General features: G+C 46.6%; 2 protein-coding genes across 2 annotated transcripts; both read left to right on the top strand.

Moving 5' to 3' along the window:
• Positions 1 to 99: 99 nt before the first annotated feature.
• On the top strand, positions 100 to 4,883 carry LOC308136749 (olfactory receptor 52K2-like; the record flags this gene model as incomplete). The annotated part of the gene is given in 3 exon segments (XM_080505223.1): positions 100 to 414; positions 418 to 828; positions 4,782 to 4,883. Coding segments are annotated over 3 exon segments (828 nt in total).
• Positions 4,884 to 13,207: 8,324 nt separating this feature from the next.
• Positions 13,208 to 20,059, top strand: LOC308136741 (high-affinity choline transporter 1-like; the record flags this gene model as incomplete). The annotated part of the gene is made up of 7 exons (XM_080505211.1): positions 13,208 to 13,391; positions 17,101 to 17,217; positions 17,492 to 17,622; positions 18,015 to 18,152; positions 18,868 to 19,011; positions 19,166 to 19,319; positions 19,875 to 20,059. The coding sequence occupies 7 exons, from the start codon at positions 13,208 to 13,210 to the stop codon at positions 20,057 to 20,059; spliced, it is 1,053 nt and encodes a 350-aa protein (XP_080361337.1).
• Positions 20,060 to 26,349: the final 6,290 nt, after the last annotated feature.

Genomic DNA, 26,349 nt, shown 5'->3' with positions numbered 1-26,349 from the left:
GTGTGTGCGTGTGTGCGTGTGTGCGTGTGTGTGTGTGTGTGTGTGTGTGTGTGTGTGTGTGTGTGTGTGTGTGTGTGTGTGTGCGCCCCCCTCAGGTGGATGACGAACTCCTCCCACGTCAGCTTCGTGTTCCGCGGCTTCCCGGCGCTGCACCTCTGGCGCCGCCTGCTAGCGGTGCCGCTGTGCGGCGTGTACGCGGCGGTGCTGGCGGGGAACGGCGCGCTGCTGCTGGTGGTGCGCGGCGTGCCGAGCCTGCGGCGCCCGCCCTACCTTCTGCTGAGCGCGCTGTGCGCCGTGGACGTGCTGGTGGCGTCGGCCATCGTGCCCAACGTGCTGCTGGCGCTGCTGGTGGACCGCGACCGCATCTCGCTAGCCGGCTGCCTCGCCCAGATGTTCTGCACCCACTTCCTGTCGTAGGTGGAGTCCACGCTGCTGCTCGCCATGGCGCTGGACCGCTACGCCGCGGTGTGCCAGCCGCTGCGCTACGAGCGGCTGACGGGCCGGCGGGCGTGGCCGGCGCTGCTGCTCTTCACGCTGGCGCGCAGCGGCGGCGTCATGGCGGCGCTGGTGGCGCTGGCCGCCACGCTGCGCTTCTGTGAGTCGCGCGTCATCCGCCATATCTACTGCGACCACATGGCGCTGGTCAGCCTGGCCTGCGGCGACACGCGGCGCAGTGCGGCGGCCGGCGTGGCCGTCATCGCCTGCTTCGTGGGAGTGGACATCCCACTCATCCTGCTGTCCTACGTGCAGATACTGCGCGTGGCGCTGCGTGCGGCGCCGGGCGGCGAAGAGCGCCGAAAGGCCCTGCACACGGCTTTCTCCTGTCTGGTGCTCAGGGCTCATTTGCATATTGCAGGACTGACTCCAGCACACTCTAACCTTCAGTTGTGGATGAAGTTCATCTGCAGATACTTGTGGACCAAAACCCTTGAGTTATAACCTCCTGCTGTGATTGAAACTCCAGTATTTAAAGCTTGTAGCTCACAGGTGTGTTTAGTTACATAATCAGAGAGCAGCAGAGTCCATCATATGTCTCATTACCTCCTGTGGATTCAATTCAGATGAGAGAGGCTTCTCATGGAGATCAAAGGAGATAAAAGGAGAGTGTCTCATGAGCAATGGCTATGTTTCAACTTTTTCAAATCTCTTCAACTTTTTTAAATATTTCAACATTTGTGCAACTTTTTTACAATGTTAACGGATGGAGACATTTTCACGCACATCACATTTGCACATCACATTGATGAGGAGGTGAGGTGACACAGTGAAGCTTCCAGGGAGCTGATGGGGTCAAAGATCCTCTAGATCAGGTGTGGGGAACCCTGGTCCTCAAGGGCCACAGTCCTGGATGTTCAAACACAGCTGAGTTGTCATGGTGACGAGCCAATCATTGTTGTCAGCTGTGTTGATGTGAGGAGACATTGAAACCATGCAGGACCACGGCCCTCAAGGCTACTCTAGATCCACACTGGTGACTTCTCAACTGTGAGGTTCACATCTCAAGTCCACCATTCTGTCCTCAAGGACACCACTGTCTCAATAGAGAGCTCTGCCCAATGTGGGACTTGAACCCACAACCCTGAGCTTAAGAGTCTCATGCTCTACCAACTGATCCAGATAAAAAATTAAGAAAACAGCCTGTATAAATACATTTTATTGTATATGGCTGATCATAAAATACATATATTATAAATATTACAAATGAAGCTTTATATACTGTATATAGTATATAGTTTTTGATATATAAAACATTGAATCTGTTCAATGTTTTGATAGTAGTGAACTCACTCCTCTCTAATTCCAGGTTTAGGATTCATATTACTGCTGCAAAACCATGAGAAGTGAATTTTGTAGAATATGAGCCCTTTAATCTCAGAATTCTACCACCCTATGGGTCTCATGCATAGTTTGTGTAGTGTAGTGGTTATCACGTTTGCTTCACACGCAAAAGGTCCCCTGTTCAAAACTGGGCAGAAACACAAAGAAACTTTTTTTAAACTCCAAAACACAGTTCATCTCTGGTAAATATAGGTTTAGTCCCATTGGTACAACTTTCAAGGAGACATTCAGCACATTAATTGCTCCTTCCTAATCGTCATCCTTTACAAACACTGACTGCAGTCTGAAACTCAGATTTGAATGCCATCATTCATATCAGACTTCTGAAAGGAGATCATTTTTCCTGATCAGTTTCAATTGGCTCTCATGTCACAGGTCTTCTCCTGCCAAGATGTCCTCAAATCAATGTGTCTTCTCCTTGAGAGGTGAGGAATGAGCTCACTCTGAGAGCAGTGTCTCGTCTTTTGCCATGCGTCTTCCGTCCAGATGTTTGATCCTCATGTTGATACGGAGATGTGTGGAGTCCACAGTGTTTCACATCAATCACCTTGATTAGCCTGGTTGTAGGACTGGACCAGTTTGAGCCTGGAGGTTTTAGTGGGGTGAAATTCACAGGGTGTGACAAGTGTCCAACATACCAGGACCATAAATGATGGTCGTGAATCATGACTTGTTGGTTTGAGCAAGACATTCCATTCAATGGCTTCAACTGGGATTTGAACCCGTGTCTCCTGAGAGACTGGGTGAAGGTGTGAGATGAGATGAACCAGAGAAGAACTTTCTCGGCTTCATGGGACCTGGGTGTTTGTAGGTCAGAATGGCTGAGCGGTCCAAGGTCACAGTCTCTTCTGGAGGCGTGGGTTCAAATCCCAAATCTAACAGCAGAGCATGTGTTTAAACATCCTGGTGTGTACATGAACCTTTAAATGAGTTTCAGTCAGTCCTGCAATATGCAAATTAGCCTTGAGGACAGGAGAAAGCCTGACTTTGAGTAACTTAGTAAATAAAGTCATTCAGCTTCACCTTAGTTTTCCATAAAAATACTTTATTTACCTGGAAACAGTTCATTTCCTATGTTGAAGTTATACTTTTCAGCTTGGAGGATGTTGATTCAGTTGTTTAATTTTGGAGGACAAACGCAGATCACAAACATAAAAGACACAAAACTAAAGTCATTTAAATTGGAAACTTCCTGGCATTAAGAATTAATAAAAGAAATCTCCATGGCAACAGACCCTGCTCTCCTTTGATCTCCATGAGGAGCCTCTCTCATCTGCTGAATTGACTCAGCAGGAGGTAATGAGACATTGATGGACTCTGCTGCTCTCTGATTATGTAACTAAACACACCTGTGAGCTACAAGCTTTTTATGTTGAGATCAGGGGACATGTTTTCAGCAGCTGATGAAAGTAACTAAACAGCTGCTTGTAATATAACTTAGTTACTTTTACAAACAAGTAACCAGTAAAATAACTAAGTACATTTTTAAATGAGTAACTAGTAATCAGTAATCAGACTAGTTTTTCAAGGTAACTGTGACAACACTGCTCAGTTCTCATGTTAGATTTTTAAAACACCTTCAGTGCTATAAGCAAGAAAATGAAAGATGAAATAGTGTGTCTGCCTCTCCTTTGTGCTCAGCATCTCCATGGCAACAGACACTGATCTCCTTCAATCTCCTTTCATCTCATCTCAGTGCACAAGCGTATACAAGATTAACACACGCACGCACGCACGCACGCACGCACGCACGCACGCACACACACACACACACACACACACACACACACACACACACACACACACACACACACACACACACACACACACTAGAAGTGCAGCAGTAGTCCTTCCTGCTCTATGGCACACAGAACCGACAGTCCAAACAGAAACAGACTCTCTCAGATTGGACAGTGTTTTGTAGAAGGTGAACTCCACCCTGAGTCCTGCAGCCACCAAGCCTCTGAAAACCTGCAGAGCATCATCAGACCCTGCACCCTGGCTTCTGTTGCGCCGTGATAACCAGATTCCCATTTGTGCTTGTCCTATGAGGAAGTTAACCAGACAGATGTTACTGCATTGGGCTGCAGAGTACTTTGGTCCAAATATGAAGAGGGTACTGTGGAAACCATGGTCTAACGGGGTCCACCACTGCTGCAGCAGAGCAAAGAGGAAGCTCAGTCTCTGACAGTGCAGCCAGAGGTGATCCAGGGTTTCCTCGGCTTGGCAGAAAACACATCGACTGTCAGTTTGGGGATTGAGTCGTGCCTCATGTCTGTTTGTGGCCACGGCCCCATGTACCACCCTCCACTGGAGATCCACGGTCCCATGTACCACCCTCCACTGGAGATCCACGGCCCCATGTACCACCCTCCACTGGAGATCCACGGTCCCATGTACCACCCTCCACTGGAGATCCACGGCCCCATGTACCACCCTCCACTGGAGATCCACAGCCCCATGTACCACCCTCCACTGGAGATCCACAGTCCCATGTACCACCCTCCACTGGAGATCCACGGCCCCATGTACCACCCTCCACTGGAGATCCCCCCATGTACCACCCTCCACTGGAGATCCACGGTCCCATGTACCACCCTCCACTGGAGATCCACGGTCCCATGTACCACCCTCCACTGGAGATCCACGGCCCCATGTACCACCCTCCACTGGAGATCTAGGGCCCCATGTACCACCCTCCACTGGAGATCCACGGCCCCATGTACCACCCTCCACTGGAGATCCACGGCCCCATGTACCACCCTCCACTGGAGATCCACAGTCCCATGTACCACCCTCCACTGGAGATCCTTGGCCCCATGTACCACCCTCCACTGGAGATCCACAGTCCCATGTACCACCCTCCACTGGAGATCCACGGCCCCATGTACCACCCTCCACTGGAGATCCACAGTGCGTTTCTCAATGGGGGCTTTGTACAGGGACCTCCAGGTGAGGACCCTGGTGCCAACGTCCCAGACCACCTGGACTCCTGGACACCAGTCAGCGACATACAGTTCCTGACCTTCACTGTGATGGTGTAGAGGTCCTTCTTCTTCAGTTCAGAAAAGTCAGGGAGTTTTGGTGTAGTGAAGGAGAGCAGAAGTCCATTGTCCACCTCCTGCTGACTGACTGCAGCACTGATGGACAGCTGTGGGAAAGTAAAATCCACAGCTGTTTGGTGAGTTGATGCTTCCTTCCCCAGAGACTCCCAGAAGGAGCCAGGCAAAGCTCTCATCACCTCCTCCAGCAGTTTTTCCACCAGCCTTTGTGATTTCAACCTGGTCTCTTGACTCAACCTGGCTGCAGTCTTCCTCAGGTCACCCAGCTTGGGCAGACCAGCTGATGTTAAGGCCCTCTGTATGGTCAGGGAGTGGAGTAGCCTGGCCTGGAGCATGGGGTTATGGTACATACTGATCCTCTAAAACGATTCCCTGCTCAACCAGTGAATAAACCACCTTCTCCTCACGGAGAAAAGCCACCATGGCCTCGTTCATCCTGGAGCCATGAAGTATATTAATATGTCCCACTACGTCTCCAATGGGGAGGAGAACGTCCTCCACAGAGGTCCGGGGGTCAACCACCACCCAAACCCCTTGTTTGATGGAAGGAGGAGGCGAGCCCTCCTCCGGGAGGGACGCCATCACTCCTCCAACAAAACACTTGATTTACTCACTTAAAAAACTATTTTCCCTCAAAGTGATGAATGAACCTCCTCTTACCTTCACATGGAGGAACCAGGGAGGAGGAACCAGGGGAGGAGGAACCAGGGGAGGAAGAACCAGGGAGGAGGAACCAGGGAGGAGGAACCAGGGAGGAGGAACCAGGGGAGGAGGAACCAGGGGAGGAAGCACCAGGGAGGAGGAACCAGGGGAGGAAGAACCAGGGGAGGAGGAACCAGGGGAGGAGGAACCAGGGGAGGAAGAACCATGGGAGGAAGAACCAGGGAGGAGGAACCAGGGAGGAAGAACCAGGGGAGGAAGAACCAGGGAGGAGGAACCAGGGAGGAGGAACAAGGGGAGGAAGAACCAGGGGAGGAGGAACCAGGGAGGAGGAACCAGGGAGGAGGAACCAGGGGAGGAAGAACCAGGGGAGGAAGAACCAGGGAGGAGGAACCAGGGAGGAGGAACCAGGGGAGGAAGAACCAGGGAGGAAGAACCAGGGGAGGAAGAACCAGGGAGGAGGAACCGGGGAGGAGGAACCAGGGGAGGAAGAACCAGGGAGGAAGAACCAGGGGAGGAGGAACCAGGGAGGAGGAACCAGGGGAGGAGGAACCAGGGGAGGAGGAACCAGGGGAGGAAGAACCAGGGGAGGAGGAACCAGGGGAGGAAGAACCAGGGAGGAGGAACCAGGGGAGGAGGAACCAGGGAGGAGGAACCAGGGGAGGAAGAACCAGGGGAGGAGGAACCAGGGGAGGAAGAACCAGGGAGGAGGAACCAGGGGAGGAGGAACCAGGGAGGAGATGGAGCTCTGTGAAAAGTGAATAAAGCCCCGGAGATGTGTCCACGGCATGAAGCCTGTTAATCTTTAAAATCCATATATTAACCACGTCATTGTATAAGCTGCAGGGATCATAGCACGTGGAAAAAGTAAGGGCTTATAGTCCAGAAAGTAGTGGAGTTAACTTTTGACATTTGTGGTTAAACTATATACAGATTTGTGTGTCCACCCCAATGTTAAACTCATTCCTACACGCTTGATTCCTTGGGTTTTCAGTTAGCATCTCCTTGCTAACTCTGGTTCGTTATGAGTTCTGGAGGAATGTTTCAGTCGTGTGCTATAATAACATGAATCGACCAGTGTGGGATTTGAACTCACACATGGAGAGCACAAGGAATCAGCAGTCCTTCACCTAAACCCATCCTGCTGCACTGCTTGAAACAGCGCCTCCATGTGGTGATATCAGAATGGATATAATTCAAATGAAAATGATTGAAGTGTCTGTCTTGAAGTGTCTCTCTGTGCACAGCCAAAGCTCTGGTCCCTGGGTGGGCTCGAACCACCATCCTTTCGGTTAACAGCCGAATGCGCTAGCCGATTGCGCCACAGAGACTGGTTCTTACAGAAAGTGGGCGTGGCTTTGAGTTTTAATCAAATTGTTCAAAGAGCAATTCCAACTGAGCTCACCAGCCCACTTTGGTGAAAACATTAACTCAAGATGTGAACTTTTATCGTTTAGTGTTTCTCACATGCATTGTTTTATTTCCCATTGCCCCTGAAGGCAACACACACACTCACCACCAGACCACAGATGCACACACAATCATGTCCACACTCCACTTCCGGGTTAACTTCAGTGTGCGTTCCATAACGTAACGTAACAATCCTGAAAATATCTCCACTTCTAGTGGCGGCGTTCTCCTCCTTTCCTGAAGGACTTCATGTTTCACTCCAGCAGTTCTGATCCATCTGGAGCTTTCTTTTCTTTTTAATTCCACATGGTGGAGGAGGAGGATTTTTACATCATTTGGACATCAAAGCACACTAAAGTTTTTCAAAGACTTGTGATTGTTGTTTAGTTTATAAAAGGATTTGTATCAAAAGCTGCACCTGAAATGTGAACTGTGATGACTGTATAGAAAGTGCTCACCTTTACACCACAGGACCCCTTGGAAACTGGATTTGATCACAAAAAGTAACATGAGGTGAAGTCAGAGTTGATGATATTGTTTGTACAACTTCAGTGTGTGAGGAGAAGAAGAAGGAGTGAAGGTACAGGACAGCTCCAATTCTGGGTTCAAACACTGAGGAGGACGTCTGTGTCTCTCAGTAAAATGATCAATAATATTATGCTGCAGTGTTTGGTTACATCATCAGAGAGCAGCAGAGTCCATCAATGTCTCATTACCTCCTGTGGATTCAGTTCAGATGAGAGAGGCACCTCATGGAGATCAAAGCAGATCAGTGTCTGTTGCCATGGAGACGCTCTGTTCAGTGTTGTAGCGACCTGGCTTACCTAGTTATCATTGAGATGAGCTAATGGATATCATGCTACTGAATCTAACTAATGTGAAACAAATGTGACTTTTGTTAAGATTCTGCTCACCGTTTCTGAAATAAAAAAATTAAATAAAAACTCAGAAAAACATTGTCATTCAAAGTGGATGGGAGTTTGATGAAAAACACAAAAAATGGCTCCAAATGTAAAAACTTCAATGTTGCAGTATCTGTCCTCTGTTATGGAGACGATACGAGTCGGCAGCAAGAGACAAGTGTTAGAAGGTCTGGCAGGAGGGTTCTCTCACACAAAGTCAAAGCCTCTTTTGACATTTAACACAAAGGATCATGGTGGACGACATGCTAGCTCATTCATATAGCATACATTAGCATGTTTGGTGGTTCACATAGCACCTCTTAGCAAAGTGAAAGTTGGATTTTTTTTTTTTTCAAATTAAAGTGAATTGATCTTCCTTACAGAGAAATGGAAGATTTCAATGAAGAAGGAGTAACACAGCCACTCTTCCCACAAAACCCTCCTCCACGGGGGTGGAGCAAGTCTCCAACATATCAGGAGCAGAACTGATGGCAGTGTGTCTTTACTGCTGATTTGAGGAACTAAATCCATCCAAATCTCTGAAAGTGGCAGTGGTGGGATTTGAACCCACGCCTCCTGAGAGACTGGAGCCTTAATCCAGCGCCTTGGACCGCTCGGCCACACTACCTGCATCTACCCAAATATCACAAAGTGAATTGAAATCAAAGGAAAAGAAGCTGAATCAATAATCATTAAAACTGAGAACAAACCTGTTTCAAGTTAAAACTCCCAGTTCTAATCTTTTCACTCCATTTCATTTTCTAACAAATTTCTAACAAATCACAATACGGATCTGATCTGGATCTGGGGCCTCATTTATAAAACCTTGTGTAGGATTTCTACCAGCTTAGCTTCCAAGATCAGATGAGATCAGGTGTGTTCAGGGTGGTATGGCCGTAAGGATCAGTGACATGAAGAAATGACCTTTTTATAGGTGAAAATACACTGAAAACCTGTTGATTGTTCCATTTGTTGTCAATCAGGTGTCTCTCAATTCAAACTGGAATAAACCTCCAGAGTGTCTTTGTTGTGAGTCTCTCTCAAATACTGACCACCAATCAGAGACTGGTCAGCTGATGGAGCTCACCTGGTCCATCCAGGCTCCAGAAAACATGGAGGAACTCTGTCAGGACCTGTCAGTGTCAAGCCTGAAAGGTCCTTTGTGATCTCAACCTGAGGATTATCAGTAAATAAACACCATGAAGCAAACTCCCCGTCGGGGAATTGAACCCCGGTCTCCCACGTGACAGGCTGGGACACTGACCACTATGCTAATGTAGGGATTTACTACCTCATATGGATCACTATTTATGCTATGGTTGGCTATCGATAATGATTAATAATTATCAAAGATAGTTATTAATAATGTTGAAATTTAATCTGATCTGAATCAGAACCTCGGAGCACCACCTGTCTTAACAGGAAATGATAACCAATTCAGTTATATCAGTCTCATAAGATATACTAAACAATTAATCAGGAATTTGAATTAATAATGAAATTAATTACAATTACCAGAATTAACAGTAAAGCTTGAAGGATTTTGGAGTTCTTAACACAGAACAATCGACATTTAATGTGCACATTAATAAAACAGCAAGTATGATTCCAAAATGTTATTTCTTAGCAATGAAAACAAATAAAACACAGATTCTAACTACCTATATACAGCTTTGTGTGTGTAGGTGTGTGTGTGTGTGGAGAGAGAAAGAGAGAGAGAGAGTTGGAGGGAGTGTGTGTGTGAGACGTGTGATGGAACTACAAAACAAGATGGCGGATCACAAGAAACTACATTCCAAATGGAGGTTATCAGAGAGCAGGAGGTCTGTCCTTTACAGCTCGGCCATGTGCTGATAGCAAAAGAACAATAGAAGCTAGCCGTAGCATCTGCTTCCTGTGTGTCTCTGCTAAAGGACCATTTCTAGAATGAGTTGATGTGAATGAGACTTGTTTTGTAAAACGTCAGGAGTCGTCAGATGGTGTTCAGTTACTGTGTGATGTTGTCTTTGATGTGATATGTGTAGGATTGTGAGTTAACTAGTTAGTAAAGCAAAGATTAGCATGCAGACCCTGTGTCTGTGGCAGAGCTAACGTTGGTTTACAGGTTGATAACTGCTCCTAATATCATTATCTATAGAACTCAATCACTGTAACAGAATCAACACATCTTCATAAAGTTAAACAGTTCTATCATAGCATCAAGTTTAACTAATCTCAGGTAAAGCCCAGTTGTTACCACTTCCTTGAAGGAGTTCAGTTGTTGTCCTGCTGGAGGGAAGCTGGTGTCTTCTCCTGTAGTTAGCACCTCCTGCTAACTGTGGTTGCTGGTTCTGCAGGCTGAGGAGAAGAAGATGAAGTTGATGTTTCAGGAGTCCTTCTTTACAGCTCCTGGTTGTTCCTTTTGTCCAGACTGAGGATCTGGTCGCTCAGGTCTGTGATGGTTTTCCTGCTTGTTCAGGAAAAACACAAAGAAGTTCTGTGAGGCGTCGTTTCCCTGGTCCGTCCTGGAGGAACTGCTTGGTTTTCCTGGAGAGCAGACTCTGGGTGCTGGTCTCCGGTCGTGGGAAGGTCTGACCCTCGTGGTGGGTCAGTAGAGGAGTTGAGGAATGAAGGCCCTGGTTGCAGGCCTCTGGTGTTAGCTGTATGCTAACGCTGGGTGAGTTGAGCTGCTGGGGAGCAGCTCTTCAGCAACCCAGCGACTCGGGGTCCAGTCTGGCAAGAGAGTGAGAAGCCTGGCTTCGCAGGCTTTTGTTCCACGTGTGGATTCAGAGGTTTTTAAAACCTGGGAGCTTCAACCAATCAGTGACTGGATAAATGTATGGGGGGAAGCGTCTTGTGAGCAGAAAGGGGGGGAGGAAGGTCCTGCGAAAGGTCCCCGCCCCCACTGGGTGTGATGGTCAATCACATTGCTGGGTCAGAATTCATATGTCATGACTGCGTATCAGGACACATGAATATTGTCTTTCCAGAGAAATGAACAAACTTTCTGTGGTCCTATGAGATCCCAACTGGCTCAGCACGTGTTAAGATGCCTTCTGCTACGTCTGAGCACGCTTCCTTCAGCACTTCATAGTGACGTGGTTGATTATTCCTTTTCAGAACCACTGCTGGTTTCCATTTGTGAAAAGTTCCCAGAAAGTCCCTGAAATGATCTCTGGCCCAGATAAACTCACACAGGCTTTCTCAGTCTCGTTACTCACAATATGTTCCAGTCACACACAAGAGGTGACGAGGTAAAACCTTTTAAATGAACCCCTCAGTGTGCTGCTTTTTGAATGGCCCCTCAGGAATAAATAATTTGACTTGACTTGAACTAATCTGACTTCATGCCAAAGTACAGAGACACAGAGCCTGCAGCAGTGGTTCTGGAACTCTCTCAGCACTTCCCACAATACATCTCTGGACACGGTGGTCGACCGTCCTCAACGCTTTGAAACACATAGGTACACTGGATTGGTGAATCCCCATGGCCCCTTGATAATCTGTGAGAGGGTGAATCTGGTCTGTGGCTCCACGGCCAGGACTGAATCTGAGGTTCGACCATTGGTTGGCGTCTCCTTCCCAGTACCCGAGCGTAGACTTTCCCTGGGAGGCTGAGAAGTGTGGTCTTGAAGAAGTGTGTCTTGTGGAAATGTTGGAGGTGAGCATGCAGCAATATCAGTAGGCTGAGGAATCAGACTGCCATCGAACATTTTAATGATCCTTTCACGTAATGAGAGAAATGTTTCCATCAAACGTCTGAGCGGAAAGGAAAGGAAATGTTTTCTTTTAGACACGACAGCAAATAGGATCCAGCACAGGAATTGATTGTGTCTGATCTAAAGTTACAAAAGGCACAATGAAAACTAATCTTCTCAAAAGTAAACATTCCCACAGTAGACATCTTTTGCCTCCACTTCCCATAATGATTATTTCTATCACTTCTGGTGCACACGCTGTGACACAGGGAGTTAAATCCCACACCACCTGTGGACTTTCACAATAAAATGATGACATGAACAAAACAACAATACACTACAGGCCACTTCTTTTGTCCAGGCATGAATGCTCCCCTGAACTCAAATGCAACCAAACTGAGGTTCGCTTCACGGCCAATGTCAGGGACCATCAGCGGACTTTCCAGCAGATGGAGCCGGAGGACGCCATGGAGAGCGCAGTGCATTTTGGGTAGTAAACAAACAAAGCTAAAGGCCCCGGCATACATACTCCCATAAGAGGAAGGACAGTTGGCCCGCTGCCATAAATAATCCTTGTGGGCAGGAGAGTTCATACTCCGAGAAGAAGCTGTCAAACTCTAAGGCCACGCCCCCTCACCCGCATTTTAACTTTTCAACTGAACAGTTCTCACTTCAAATGTTCTCAGAAACACATTTTTCTGAACTGTTTCACTAATAAAAGAGAAGATTTGTCTCTGAGCCGCCATGTTGGTTTGGTTTTAACTGCAGGAGCTGAGTGATGCATTCAGAACTGCATGCTAACGTGTGTCGGGGTAATGATGGCTTTACGTGGGAGAGCAGGTTGCTCTTCAATCTTACACAATGAGTCATTTGAGAGAGAGAGAGAGAGAGAGAGAGAGAGAGGGAGAGAGAGGGAGAGAGAGGGAGAGAGAGAGAGAGAGAGAGCGAGAGGGAGAGAGAGGGAGAGAGAGCGAGAGGGAGAGAGAGGGAGAGAGAGAGAGAGAGAGAGAGAGAGAGAGAGAGAGAGAGAGAGAGAGAGAGAGAGAGAGAGAGAGGGCGAGAGGGCGAGAGGGCGAGAGGGCGAGAGGGCGAGAGGGCGAGAGAGAGAGAGAGAGAGAGAGAGAGAGAGAGAGGGCGAGAGGGCGAGAGGGCGAGAGAGAGAGAGAGAGAGAGAGAGAGAGAGAGAGAGAGAGAGTTGTACTGTTGAAAACCTTCGCAAACTTGTTTTTTTTACATTTTCATTTACTTTGATAAGACATGCTATCAAACAGTACCTGGGTGACCTTTGACCCGTCCATGTCACTGGAGCAACATTGTAGACAGCTGGTAAAAAACAGTTGTGTCACATCGCCAATCTCAGGTCCATGATATCTAGAGAGGAGCTCAAAATGACCCCTGGACGACTGCAGCAGCCTCTTCATTGCCTCAACAAAACAGAGCTGGCTCGGTTGCAGTTCATCCAAAACTCAGCCGCGAGACTCTTGACCATCACCAACAGGTTCTGTTTCTGCTTTTTATCTCTACACGACACAAAACTGGTTTGACCAGAGAGATTAGCTCAGACGAGGGAGGATTTGTTCCCTGATCACTTCAATGTTCACCACCAGCAGTCACTTGTTCAGTCAGTCACACCTCAGACAGTCTGCGGTGGTCCATCATGGCCGTCAACGTCCCCGGTGCCGTGGTGATGGCGGTCTTCTACCTGCTGGTCCTCGGGACCGGCGTCTGGGCCTCCTTCAAGTCCAGACGGGAGCAGAAGAAGAGTGCAGCCACTGGGATGGAGATGGCCCTGCTGGGGAACCGAGGCATCGGCTGGCTGGTGGGGATCTTCACCATGACAGGTGAGGATTTCATGACCCACTGAGTAATCACAAAGTATCTGGAGGAGATCGAGAAGAAAATCAAACTGCTGCAGAGAAACAGAAGGACTGCAAGGTGACACACATGTCACCTCCAGGTCCTTCCTCATATTCGACATGAAAGGAAGTTCAAAAGGACAAATTCAAAGTCAAACAGCTTGAGACACGCAGTGGAATCGAACTCTGGTCTCTGTGACTCTCTTGCAGTGTAGTCAGATATCACTCAGGGTAATGACAAGAACATTTTCAGTAGAATTTCTGTGTATTTTTCAGTTTTGAACAGACGTGACCATAAATTAATGAAGTATTTCTAGAGCCAATAATATGAAAGTATTTTAGATATCTGTACTTTAATCTTTCCTTCCAATATGATAGTGAGAACAAATATCTACTTTCATGACTTTAAACTGCCTCCTACATCTACATAAGAGCCTGTGACCTTACTGGGTGGAGTTAATGCAAACTGGCTCATGTCCAGGGTGTAATCTATTACTTCTGAAAGTTCTCCACTGTTTGTGATCAGACTTGTTGCTACATGCTTGAGAAGGTGTGAGTCCACTCATTAAACCTTCATTTGTATAATGGTGTTTACAGCTGATGTTCGTCATGGTGTTTTTTGGAACTCAGCCAACTTGTCATGTCCTGCTCCTCTGCAGCCTCTGCAGGGTTCTAGTGCTGCAGGCTGTGTTTCCTTCTCCTCTGCATGTTGCAGATGGGCGTGTCAGGCGGCTGTGTCAGAGAGGAGAGAGCCGGCTGGGTCATTCCCTGGATTGGGTGCAGCTGCTCAAGTCGACTCTGCTCCGCTCAGATCCAGTCCGTGTGTTCCCCCTCACCAAACCTCCTCCTTTGGAGGAGCACCAAGCGCAGGGGTGTCAAACTCAGTTCCTCGAGGGCCGAAGCTCTGCACGTTTTCCACGTCTCCCTCCACTGAATGTCCTGATGGTTCTTCACCACGTTCAGCACAAAGCCAGATAACCAGCTGCTCATTGCACTCAGCTGTGTGGAAGCAGGGAGACGTGGGAAATGTGCAGGGCTGCGTCCTCCAGGACCGGAGTTTGACACGCGTGATCTAGAGAAAGGACTCAAGCCTTGTTTTATTCCCGTTTGAAGAGTAAAAGATCCTTTGTTGATGTTGAATTGGTTTCCAGGCTGTTTCCTGCACTAGAGCCTCCGTCCACCGCCCTGCAACACCAACTGGACCTGTTTCTGTCTATTGACACTTTAGAATTCAGTTCAGTTTTATACAATGGTATTTCTACAGCTCCGAATACAACTCAGTCATTTCAACACGATCTACAAAGGAAAACCAACAATTCACATTGTATTTTCATTTATTAATTAATTTGAATGAGACAGTGCATTTTGATGAACAGACAATGCTGTAAATATACCAGATTGAGCTCAGAGCTCATTTACATCTTCAGTCCCACAATGTAGAACCATACCACCAAACACAAATATACATAGGTACTAAAGTATGTGTGAAAATAAGGCACACTAGAAAACCCACCACATTACAATACATTTATCAGACAGTACATCATTTAAAAAAATATTACTACATCGATGGAGGCTTTCTGCTGACCGGTTGGGGTGAGGGGACAGAGGAGTAGAAAGGATAGGATGGATAGAGAAATAGATTGGAGGGATAGAGGAGAGGAAAGTCTAGGATAGGAAAGACAGAGATCGATTGGGGGGGATTCAAACCTTGATTTGGGTAGTGGGCAAGAAACAGACCCTGGTACAGGTAGGGAGCTCTAGACAGAATGGCAGGAGGAGGAGAGGATAGAAGAGAGGAAAGGATAGGACAGATAGGTTGTTTAAGTTGGGGGAGGTAGAGAGAGAGGTAGCGAGAGAGGCGGGGGGGAGGTTGTTTTTTTTTTTAAACAGTCCTAACTATAAACTTTAGTAAATAGAAAAGTTTGGATTCTTGTCTTAAAAGTAGATTCTTTCAGCCTCCCGAACTGAAACTGGGACCTGGTTCCACAAGATGGGAGCGTAAGAGCTGAAGGCTCTGCCTCCCATTCTACTTTTAGAAAACCAAGGAACCTCCAGGGGGCAGCACTCTGAGAACCAAGTGTTCTTCTTGGGGGATACGGGACTAATAGTTCTTTAAGATATGATGAGGCCTGGTTGTTAAGTTCTTTGTAAGTTAGAAAAATTATTTAAAATTATATTCTAGATTTAACAGGGAGCCAATGCAGAGAGGTTAGTATTGGAGTGATGTGATCTCTTATGCTGGTCCTTGTCAGGACTTTCACTGCAGCATTTTGAATGAATTGAAGACATTTTAAGCAGTTATTTGGACACCCTGATAATAGGGAGTTACAATAGTCTACTCTCCAAGTAACAAATTATGGATTTGTCTTTCAGCATCACTCTGAACCAGCATGTTTCTAATTTTGGAAATATTACGTAGGTGAAAAAAGGCAGTCCTGCAGATGTATTTAATGTGAGTTAAAGGATAAATCCTGGTTAAAAATAACTCCCAGGTTCCTCACAGTGGTACTGGAGGTCAAAGTAATACCATCCAGTATGTATCTTTAGATCATTAGATAATTATCTTTAGATCATTTGTCTCTCAGATGTTGTTGAGCAAATATAATCATTTCAGTTTTATCTGAGTTAAAGGAGCAGGAAATGATGGCTCATCCTTGTTATGATCACTATTATCAAAAGCAGAACTGAGATCTAACAGGACCAGAGCAGAGACCAGTCCTTTGTCTGAAGCCATGAGAAGATCATTAGTAACTTTGACCAGAGTCTCTAATAATAATTATAATGGATTGGTTTTATACAGCGCTTTTCTTGGCACTCAAAGACACTTTACTTTGCATTATTCATTGACTCCATACTTGATGGTGGTAAATGTGTAGGCAGTCACAGCTGCCCTGGAGCAGACTGATGGAAGCAATGCTGTCATTTTGCACCGTTGGCCCCTCCAACCACCACCAACTATTCACTCTCTCACTGGATTAAAGAAGTTTACAAAATCATTACTGCTCAAAGTTAAAGGAATGTGAGGTTCAACACAGCTAGGACTTTTTGTTAGCCTGGCTATAGTATTGAAGAGAAATCTAGGTTGTTCTGGTTTTCTTCTATTAAGGAGGAATAGTAGGCGTTTCCTGTTTTGTGAAGGGACTTTTTTATAGATTAACAAACTATTTCTCCAGGCTGTTCAAAATACTTTTAACTGAGTTAAATACCATCTCTTCTCTAACTCTTGCACTGATTTCTTTAGAGTTCTCAGATTATCATGATACCATGGAGAGATCCTCCTCTGAGTTGTTGCTTTTATCTTCAAGGGTGCAAAAGAATCAAGTGTGGAGTGAAGTAAGGCTGCAGTTCATCTACAACCAAGTCAACCTGAGTAGGACTGATGGTGTGGCAGCTGTTTACTGCTGCATCCACAGATGGTATTGAAGTGATTATTGGTGGGAGTACTTCCCTGAATTTGGTTACAGCATCATCTGATAGGTGTCTCTTATATTTCAGTTTATTTTCAGGGGCTATAAAGCCAGTTCATGTAAATTTGAATGATATCAGGAAGTGATCTGACAACAGAGGGTTGTAAGGAAAAAACATGAATAGATCAATGTCAATAGTGTAAGTGAGAACAAGATCAAGCTTGTGATTAGTTTGGCTGTTATTTATTATGTAGGGATTCTGTGTTTTGTGATCCATCTCTCAGCCACGTGGGTCGGAGGAGGTCTGATTGTTGGCACTGTGGAGATGATGTACACACCGTCAATGGGACTGATCTGGACACTCATCATGTTCACTGCATACAGTACGGGGTTCATTGTTGGTAAGAGTTACAGTCATATCTGCCAGGCTACTGCTCATCTGGATTTGAGAAACACTCAAAACAGAAGAGAATTGAAGAGTTCTTCAAACACACCATGATAAACAAGGAACATTTTCTGCTCAGATGTTGGTTTGTGTTTCTGCAAAGAATGCAGATTGATGGAAAGGATCAATGGCTGACAAGTTATTATGTAATTTTTTTATCAGTGTTTGATCTCTAATCTTCAAAAACAATATATACTTTTTGTCTCCTTCTGTTGCACTTTTCTCCTCAGGTGGTTTGTTCTTTGCGAAGCCGATGAGAGACATGAAATGTGTCACCATGATGGATCCGTTTCACTTGAAATATGGAAAAATCGCTGCAGCTGGACTGAGTCTGCTTTCACTTATGGTGGATGTGACCTGGGTACCAACAACACTGATTGGACTTGGTAAAAATCCATTCTCCTGGGACTTGGTAGTTTTATTTTGACAGTCACCTTGATAACAATCAGACTTGGTGGTCTGTCCACTAGAATGTTCTCCCAGTGTTAATGTTTAGAGCTCTTTGTTCTCTGCACCGAGTGGCCCACCATGAAAACTACATCATTTCTGCAGCACGTTTCTGCCGTTTCCATGGAAACAAACAGTGTTTTCAGAATGTTGCAGTGTAAACGTGAAACCTTTCTGAAACCAAAACACTGAGTTTTCACTTGAAACGTGGTGGTGTAAACGAGGCTTTATCCCGGCGTTACTGTGATGCTCATTGGCTGCTGTGCTGTGGACCAATCCTGACGGTGTCTGACAGGAGGAACCATGAGTGTGGTCCTGGATGTGTCCTTCTCCGTCTGCATCTGGATCTCTGCTGCCGTGGCCGTGGTCTACACCCTGCTGGGAGGCCTCTACTCCGTGGCCTACACTGATGTCATACAGCTCGTCCTCATCTTCATCAGCTTGGTAAAGGCTGCTGGAGTGTGTGTGTGTGTGTGTGTGTGTGTGTGTGTGTGTGTGTGTGTGTGTGTGTGTGTGTGTGTGTGTGTGTGTGTGTGTGTGTGTGTGTGTGTGTGTGTGTGTGTGTGTGGTGTCATTACAGCACCCACTAGTGGCCAAACTACATCTTCTTCAGTGTTTCTGCTATTTTTGCAGGACTTTCAAAAAGGTTTTTTTGAAGGAGTTTAGGGCTTTTATTATGAAAGGTCTTAGCCTTGCTAACCACGTAATATCCATTTGGAAGGTTTTACTAAATGAGGACTATTAATTTGAAGGACTTTGGAGCTTTTATTTTGATACCAAGCACATGCAGGTGAACTGGCCAAAGTTGAATTGAGATCTCGTTGCTCAATACTGTAAATTACAGAACAATGTTCTCCCAAGGTGTAGTTACAGTGACATCATCGAGATGGAGGGAGCATGGTGAAGAGGTCAAATGTGACTTTATTTAGGCGGAAGAGGAAGAAGAGGAGGAAAGAAAGGAACGACAAATCATTCAGTGTCCTTGCCCCCTGGCAAGGCTGGTGGAAGGGTTAGGGTTAGGGTTAGTGTTAGGGTTAACCCAAACCCTAACCCTAACAACTAAAGTATATTTCTATATAATCTGATCCGGTTCAAGGAGGGCTAGAAAGAAAACCTCACAGGCTCTGTGTATTTATTGTTCCTTGTCTTTTTCCTACAGGTTGTCTGTGTTCCCTTCGTCATGATGAACCCTCACACCGTGAACATCAGCCAGACTCTGCTGAACAACTCTTTACACTCTCCATGGATTGGCACACCAGACGTTAGAAAGACATGGTTACTGATTGATGAGTTCTGCTCCTTGGTAAGATGAGGCAACAACATCAAGTAATATCATCTCCTACAATCTCACTGCATGAGGACAGCTCATGTCATTTGTGTTTCTGACACTTCAAAACTAAATTCAGGGAAGAAAATCAGCAGATTTAATTTGTAATTCACTGCATTTTGTTTTGAAGGCACTGGGCAGTCTGGGATATCAGGCCATCCACCAGAGAATCTTGTCGTCTTCTTCTACTGCGACGGCCAAGCTCACATGCTTTGTTGCTGCTTTCATCCTGTTTGTATTTATGATTCCTCTCGTACTGCTCGGGGCGGCCGTGTCGTCTACAGGTAATCAACAGCTTTACCTACTGCAGTCAATTGTGAAAAATGTGTCTGTGTTATGGTCAAGTAAAATCTAATGTCATTTTGAAAAATTGTCCCTCTGGAGGCTCCTGCTGAGGCAGAAGATCAAAGGGTTTCCTGGTTTCTTCATAGGGGTGTAGAAGATGAATGAGAAGATTTTCAACTGGATCAGCAGTTTCCATCAAGCAGCCATCTACAACTCATCAGTAATGAATTCATACAGTTGTATAATGATGATGTCTTCATAGAGACTCGTTTACAAATCCTTCTCTGTGCAAGTGAATAAAGTCTCCCATGTTACAGCCTCTAATATCAAACAGCACACATCTGGTAGTGGATCCCTGATCTGAGTCACAATATTCCTTTTCTATTGTATTAGTGCTCAATGTCAACTGGTGAAGTACCGCCCTCCCTCAAACTGCAGCTATCAGATCCATATTAAAGAAGCACAACCTGGATCCAGAGCTCCTCTCAAACAACCACCCTCTCTCAAACTCTCCCTTTCTGACAAAGATTCTGGAAAAGGTCGTCACCCTGCAGATTCAAGGACATCTCCAATCCCAACAACATCCTCAGACGTTTCAATCAGGTTTGAGACCCTCCGACAGCACAAAGACTGCTCTGACAGAGTTTTAAATAACCTCCTGAGAGCAGAAGACTCCGGCTCCCCCAGCCTACTGATCCTGCTCCACCTACTCAGTGACGCCGTGTTCCACCAAGACTGAAAGAACGAGATTGTGGATACAAGTGTCAGGACTCATGGTGGAGCCATTGGTCCTCCACAGTGAAAGGAGACAGCTAAAGTGGTTCAGGACAACGTCTAAGAGAACCACTGGTGTCCTCTATGTGAACCAAGGACATCTGACTCAGCCCTTCAGCCCGGTCCAAACTACCAGGAGAAATGACATCTCTTGGTTGGTCTTCCAGAAGCTTGACGTCCTTCAGAAGTGTTGGGGGAAGACAGGGGTGTCCGGGCTGATTGTCTCTCCATACTGCCACTGGGACCGTATGCAGGCCGAGTTGGATAGAAGATGAATGAATGAACCATTTTAGGTCTATCAGTCGAACTCTTTCATTCTCCTGTTTCTGTCCTTCAGACAGACAAAAGTCTTTCATTAGTTTTTTGCATTACTGTTTGGCTTCTACAGTATCACAGGGCTCTTCATGTCTTCTAATCACATCCATGCTCTTCTGTTCAGAAATTCTGTGTCTTGGCCCTTTAACATTGTGAAATTGACGTGGTAGTGATGTAACTTCAGAAGCACATGTATACTGGCCACTCTATTAGACAAAGTTACACAATCTCTTTCTATGTGGAAAAACATTGAAGGAGATTGTGTAACTTTGTCTTCCTCCTCCTCCTCCTCCTCCAATTTCTCCAGGATTGAGTTTAAAAGATGTTTCCATATTTACTTTGACTCATGTACTAAAATTACTTGGTTCGGTGTCTTAAGCAGTGTTATCAGTTGAAATGTGTGTACTCTATAATTGTGTGGTTATTGTTGACGTTCACCTCTGCTTGTCTGTTGTTCAGATCTGAGTTGGAATGTCGGGTCTTTTTGCAGCCTGCTTGTTTAATCTTTGTGGAATCTCGCTTCTCCTCTTCTGTTATGCATGTCCGTGAACTTTAAAAACACGAGGAGTATTTGTCCTGCAGAGACCGTCAATTCCAATTTGATTCAATTATACAGACAAGGAGTAAATCTGAGGAGCCTTTTACATTCTGATAGTCCTGGACTTGCTTCACCCGGTAGGGGGCGGAGCCGAGAATTTTCACCCCTTCATTTGGCTCGGTGGCATTCCCATTGACTTTAGAGACCAGATCAAAGGACGTGGGGAAAACGTCCTTTGATTACACCAGAGAGTCTTGGTCTTCAGAATGAGTCGTCTTGCCGCGTTATTAACTCTTCCACTGCAGCGCAGTTTAACACAGCCTTTTACTCATCTCCCAGTCTGACTGACGTTCTGGTCTTTAATTTAGATGGCGAGGCACTTCCCTCCCACTTTGACTCATCCTGTCGATCTACTTTAGATGTTGTGGCTCCTTTACAAACGAGGCTCTCTGAACCTAAACCTGAGCCATGAGTGCAGGACAGCTGAGAGGAAGTGGAAGAAGGCTAAGCGACAGGTGTCCTTCCAGATGTTGAGGGACAGCTGGCGTTCTTATCAGAAGACTGTGAATTTTGCAAAATCCAAATTTTATTTTTTTTATATCATTGCCTCTAACTGTCACAATTCTTGTGCTTTCTTGAAAACTGTAAACTCTGTTCTAAATGCTCCACAAGAGGTCTGCCTGGAGAACTCTGAGGAGGGAGAGGTTCCCGAGCTAGTTCACCAACAAGGTTGTGACCATTAGGGCCTTCATTAGCAGTCCTGCCCATGAGCCCTCTACCTCTACCTATGGCCACTCTACCACTGTCAATGACCACTCTACCTCTGTCTATGACTACTCTACCTCTGTCTATGACCACTCTACCTCTGTCTATGACCACTCTACCTCTGTCAATGACCACTCTACCTCTGTCTATGACTACTCTACCTCTGTCTATGACCCCTCTACCTCTGTATATGACCACTCTACCTCTGTCTATGACCCCTCTACCTCTGTATATGACCACTCTACCTCTGTCTATGACCCCTCTACCTCTGTATATGACCCCTCTACCTCTGTCTATGACCACTCTACCTCTGTCTATGACCCCTCTACCTCTGTCTATGACCACTCTACCTCTGTCTATGACCCCTCTACCTCTGTCTATGACCACTCTACCTCTGTCTATGACCCCTCTACCTCTGTCTATGACCACTCTACCTCTGTCTATGACCCCTCTACCTCTGTATATGACCACTCTACCTCTGTATATGACCCCTCTACCACTGTCTCTGAGCCCTCTACCTCTACCTATGACCACTCTACCTCTACCTATGACCACTCTACCACTGTCTCTGAGCCCTCTACCTCTGTATATGACCACTCTACCTCTGTCTATGACCCCTCTACCTTTACCTATGACCACTCTACCTCTGTATATGACCACTCTACCACTGTCTCTGAGCCCTCTACCTCTGTATATGACCACTCTACCTCTGTCTATGACCCCTCTACCTCTGTATATGACCACTCTACCTCTGTCTATGACCCCTCTACCTCTGTATATGACCCCTCTACCTCTGTATATGACCACTCTACCTCTGTCAATGACCACTCTACCTCTGTCTATGACCACTCTACCTCTGTATATGACCACTCTACCTCTGTCTATGGCCACTCTACCACTGTCAATGACCACTCTACCTCTGTCTATGACCACTCTACCTCTGTCTATGACCACTCTACCACTGTCAATGACCACTCTACCTCTGTATATGACCACTCTACCTCTGTCTATGACCCCTCTACCTCTGTATATGACCACTCTACCTCTGTCTATGACCACTCTACCTCTGTCTATGACCACTCTACCACTGTCTCTGAGCCCTCTACCTCTACCTATGACCACTCTACCTCTACCTATGACCACTCTACCACTGTCTCTGAGCCCTCTACCTCTACCTATGACCACTCTACCTCTACCTATGACCACTCTACCACTGTCTCTGAGCCCTCTACCTCTACCTATGACCACTCTACCTCTGTCTATGACCCCTCTACCTCTGTATATGACCACTCTACCTCTGTCTATGACCCCTCTACCTCTGTATATGACCCCTCTACCTCTGTATATGACCACTCTACCTCTGTCTATGACCCCTCTACCTCTGTATATGACCCCTCTACCTCTGTATATGACCACTCTACCTCTGTCTATGACCACTCTACCACTGTCTCTGAGCCCTCTACCTCTACCTATGACCACTCTACCTCTACCTATGGCCACTCTACCACTGTCAATGACCACTCTACCTCTGTCTATGACCACTCTACCTCTGTCTATGACCCCTCTACCTCTGTATATGACCACTCTACCTCTGTCTATGACCACTCTACCACTGTCTCTGAGCCCTCTACCTCTATCTATGACCACTCTACCTCTACCTATGGCCACTCTACCACTGTCAATGACCACTCTACCTCTGTCTATGACCACTCTACCTCTGTCTATGACCCCTCTACCTCTGTATATGACCACTCTACCTCTGTCTATGACCACTCTACCACTGTCTCTGAGCCCTCTAGCTCTACCTATGACCACTCTACCTCTACCTATGACCACTCTACCACTGTCTCTGAGCCCTCTACCTCTACCTATGACCACTCTACGTCTGTCTATGACCCCTCTACCTTTACCTATGACCACTCTACCTCTGTATATGACCCCTCTACCTCTGTCTATGACCCCTCTACCTCTACTTATGACCACTCTACCACTGTCTATTAACCCTCTACCCCTGTATATGACCCCTATACCTCTACCTATGACCCCTCTACCTCTGTCTATGACCTCTCTACCTCTACCTATGACTACTCTACCTCTGTATATGACCACTCTACCTCTACCTATGACCCCTCTACCTCTACCTCTACCACTGTCTATGACCACTCTACCTCTACCTGTGACCACTCTACCTATAACTATGACCCCTCTACCTATGACCCCTCTACCTATGACCCTCTACCTCTGCCACATGCTCTGCTGACTTTGAGCAGTTTGACTCTGTCAGCCTTATTTAACAGAGGTTCTGCTCATGTTGCCAGCGTTTGTGCTCAACATTTTAAATAGCAGTTTAGTAAATGGGAGTGGACCTCTGAGTTTTAGGCATGTGGTGGTGACTGAACCTGGCTCAGATTCAGACCTTAGACATTCAGCCTGTCTCAGCTTCCTTCCTTTCCAAAGGTTATGGAGAAAATTGTTTATTGAAGCTGAAGGCAACGACGCTGTTCTGCAGAGTGCTGAGTGTAGAACTGACCAAACCCACCGCAACCACCACGAGCCGCAGAACCCACAGGGCCTTCCGGTCTGACGCCTGAGGACACACACACACACACACACACACACACACACACACACACACACACACACACACACACACACACACACACACACACACACACACACACACACACACACACACACACACACACACACACACAAGCAGATGAGTGCAGCTAGGAACACATTAAGGTTTGTCACCTGGAATGGGCACCAAACAAACAGAGTTCTCCAAAACCTCCATTAAGTTTCTGGGACAGACCATTGAATTGAATTGTCTTTATTGTCACTGGAACAAGAACCACTAAACTGCATGGAAAGCTTGGAGGGAAAGAAAGACGACAAGAGGTGAGGAGAGGAGAAATAAAATGCAGATTTCAGACTGAGCTCCGGGGAGAAAAGTTTGTAATCAGGAAAAACAAGCACTCAGGCACATTTGAAGCATGAACACAGATTACAACACGTCTTCAAGACGAGGCACAAGGAGGAAGTGTCTTGGCCAGGAGACGTTGTCCTGATTGGCTCTACTGAGCATGTGCAGAAGAACTTGTCTTCTCGGGACGCAGTTTTTCTCGGGCGTTTCTTTTCCAAAAAGTTCCACCTTGGTGTCTCTGAAGTTCATAGAAGCAACAGTAAGATGCCGACTTGGACAAATATTGATTCTGAAGTGGTGTTGAGCTGCGGTAGCTGTCAGAGCAAACACACAGAAAGTACTTCCTGAACGGGCAGTTGGAGTTAAAGTACACACCTTACAGTCCGAGGCGTCGTGTTGTTTATCTGCTCGCACCATGAGCTGAGCTGGAAAGAGTTTCAATAGATCAGTTCCTGCTTCAGGCTCCTCCTCAACCACTGCTGGAAAAGAATGACTATCTCATATAGAGAAAGACCGTAAATGGTTCATTCTCATGCATTCAGGAGTTTCAACACTACGTTGTGACATTTTGTAGATTTTACTTCTGAACAGTGATATATTTCCTTTTCTCCTTGACAGTCGTGATGGTCTTTACCTGTACCTGTACCTGTACCTGTACCTGTACCTGACCTGTACCTGTACCTGACCTGTGCCTGTGCCTGTACCTGTACCTGTACCTGTGCCTGTACCTGTACCTGTACCTGTGCCTGTACCTGTACCTGTACCTGTACCTGAGCTGTACCTGTACCTGTACCTGTACCTGTACCTGTACCTGTACCTGACCTGTACCTGTACCTGACCTGTACCTGTACCTGTACCTGTACCTGTACCTGTGCCTGTACCTGTGCCTGTACCTGTACCTGACCTGTACCTGTACCTGACCTGTACCTGTACCTGTACCTGAGCTGTACCTGACCTGTACCTGTACCTGTACCTGAGCTGTACCTGACCTGTGCCTGTGCCTGTGCCTGTGCCTGTGCCTGTACCTGAGCTGTACCTGTACCTGTACCTGTACCTGACCTGTACCTGTACCTGTGCCTGTGCCTGTGCCTGTGCCTGTGCCTGTGCCTGTGCCTGTGCCTGTACCTGTACCTGACCTGTACCTGTACCTGTACCTGTGCCTGTACCTGTACCTGTACCAGTACCTGTGCCTGTACCTGTGCCTGTACCTGTACCTGTACCTGTGCCTGTACCTGTACCTGACCTGTACCTGTACCTGTGCCTGTACCTGTACCTGTACCTGTACCGGACCTGTACCTGTACCTGTACCTGACCTGTACCTGTACCTGTACCTGACCTGTACCTGTACCTGTACCTGTGCCTGTGCCTGTACCTGTACCTGACCTGTACCTGTACCTGTACCTGTACCTGTACCTGTACCTGTACCTGAGCTGTACCTGTACCTGAGCTGTACCTGAGCTGTACCTGTACCTGTACCTGTACCTGTACCTGTACCTGACCTGTACCTGTACCTGTACCTGTGCCTGTACCTGTGCCTGTGCCTGTACCTGAGCTGTACCTGTACCTGAGCTGTACCTGAGCTGTACCTGTACCTGTACCTGTACCTGTACCTGAGCTGTACCTGAGCTGTACCTGTACCTGTACCTGTACCTGTACCTGACCTGTACCTGTACCTGTACCTGACCTGTACCTGTACCTGTACCTGTGCCTG

Source organism: Blennius ocellaris (assembly GCF_963422515.1).
Source record: "Blennius ocellaris genome assembly, chromosome: 2".
NCBI lineage: Eukaryota > Metazoa > Chordata > Actinopteri > Blenniiformes > Blenniidae > Blennius > Blennius ocellaris.
Note: the sequence above shows the minus strand (reverse complement) of the source record. Positions and strands in the feature narration are given on the sequence as shown.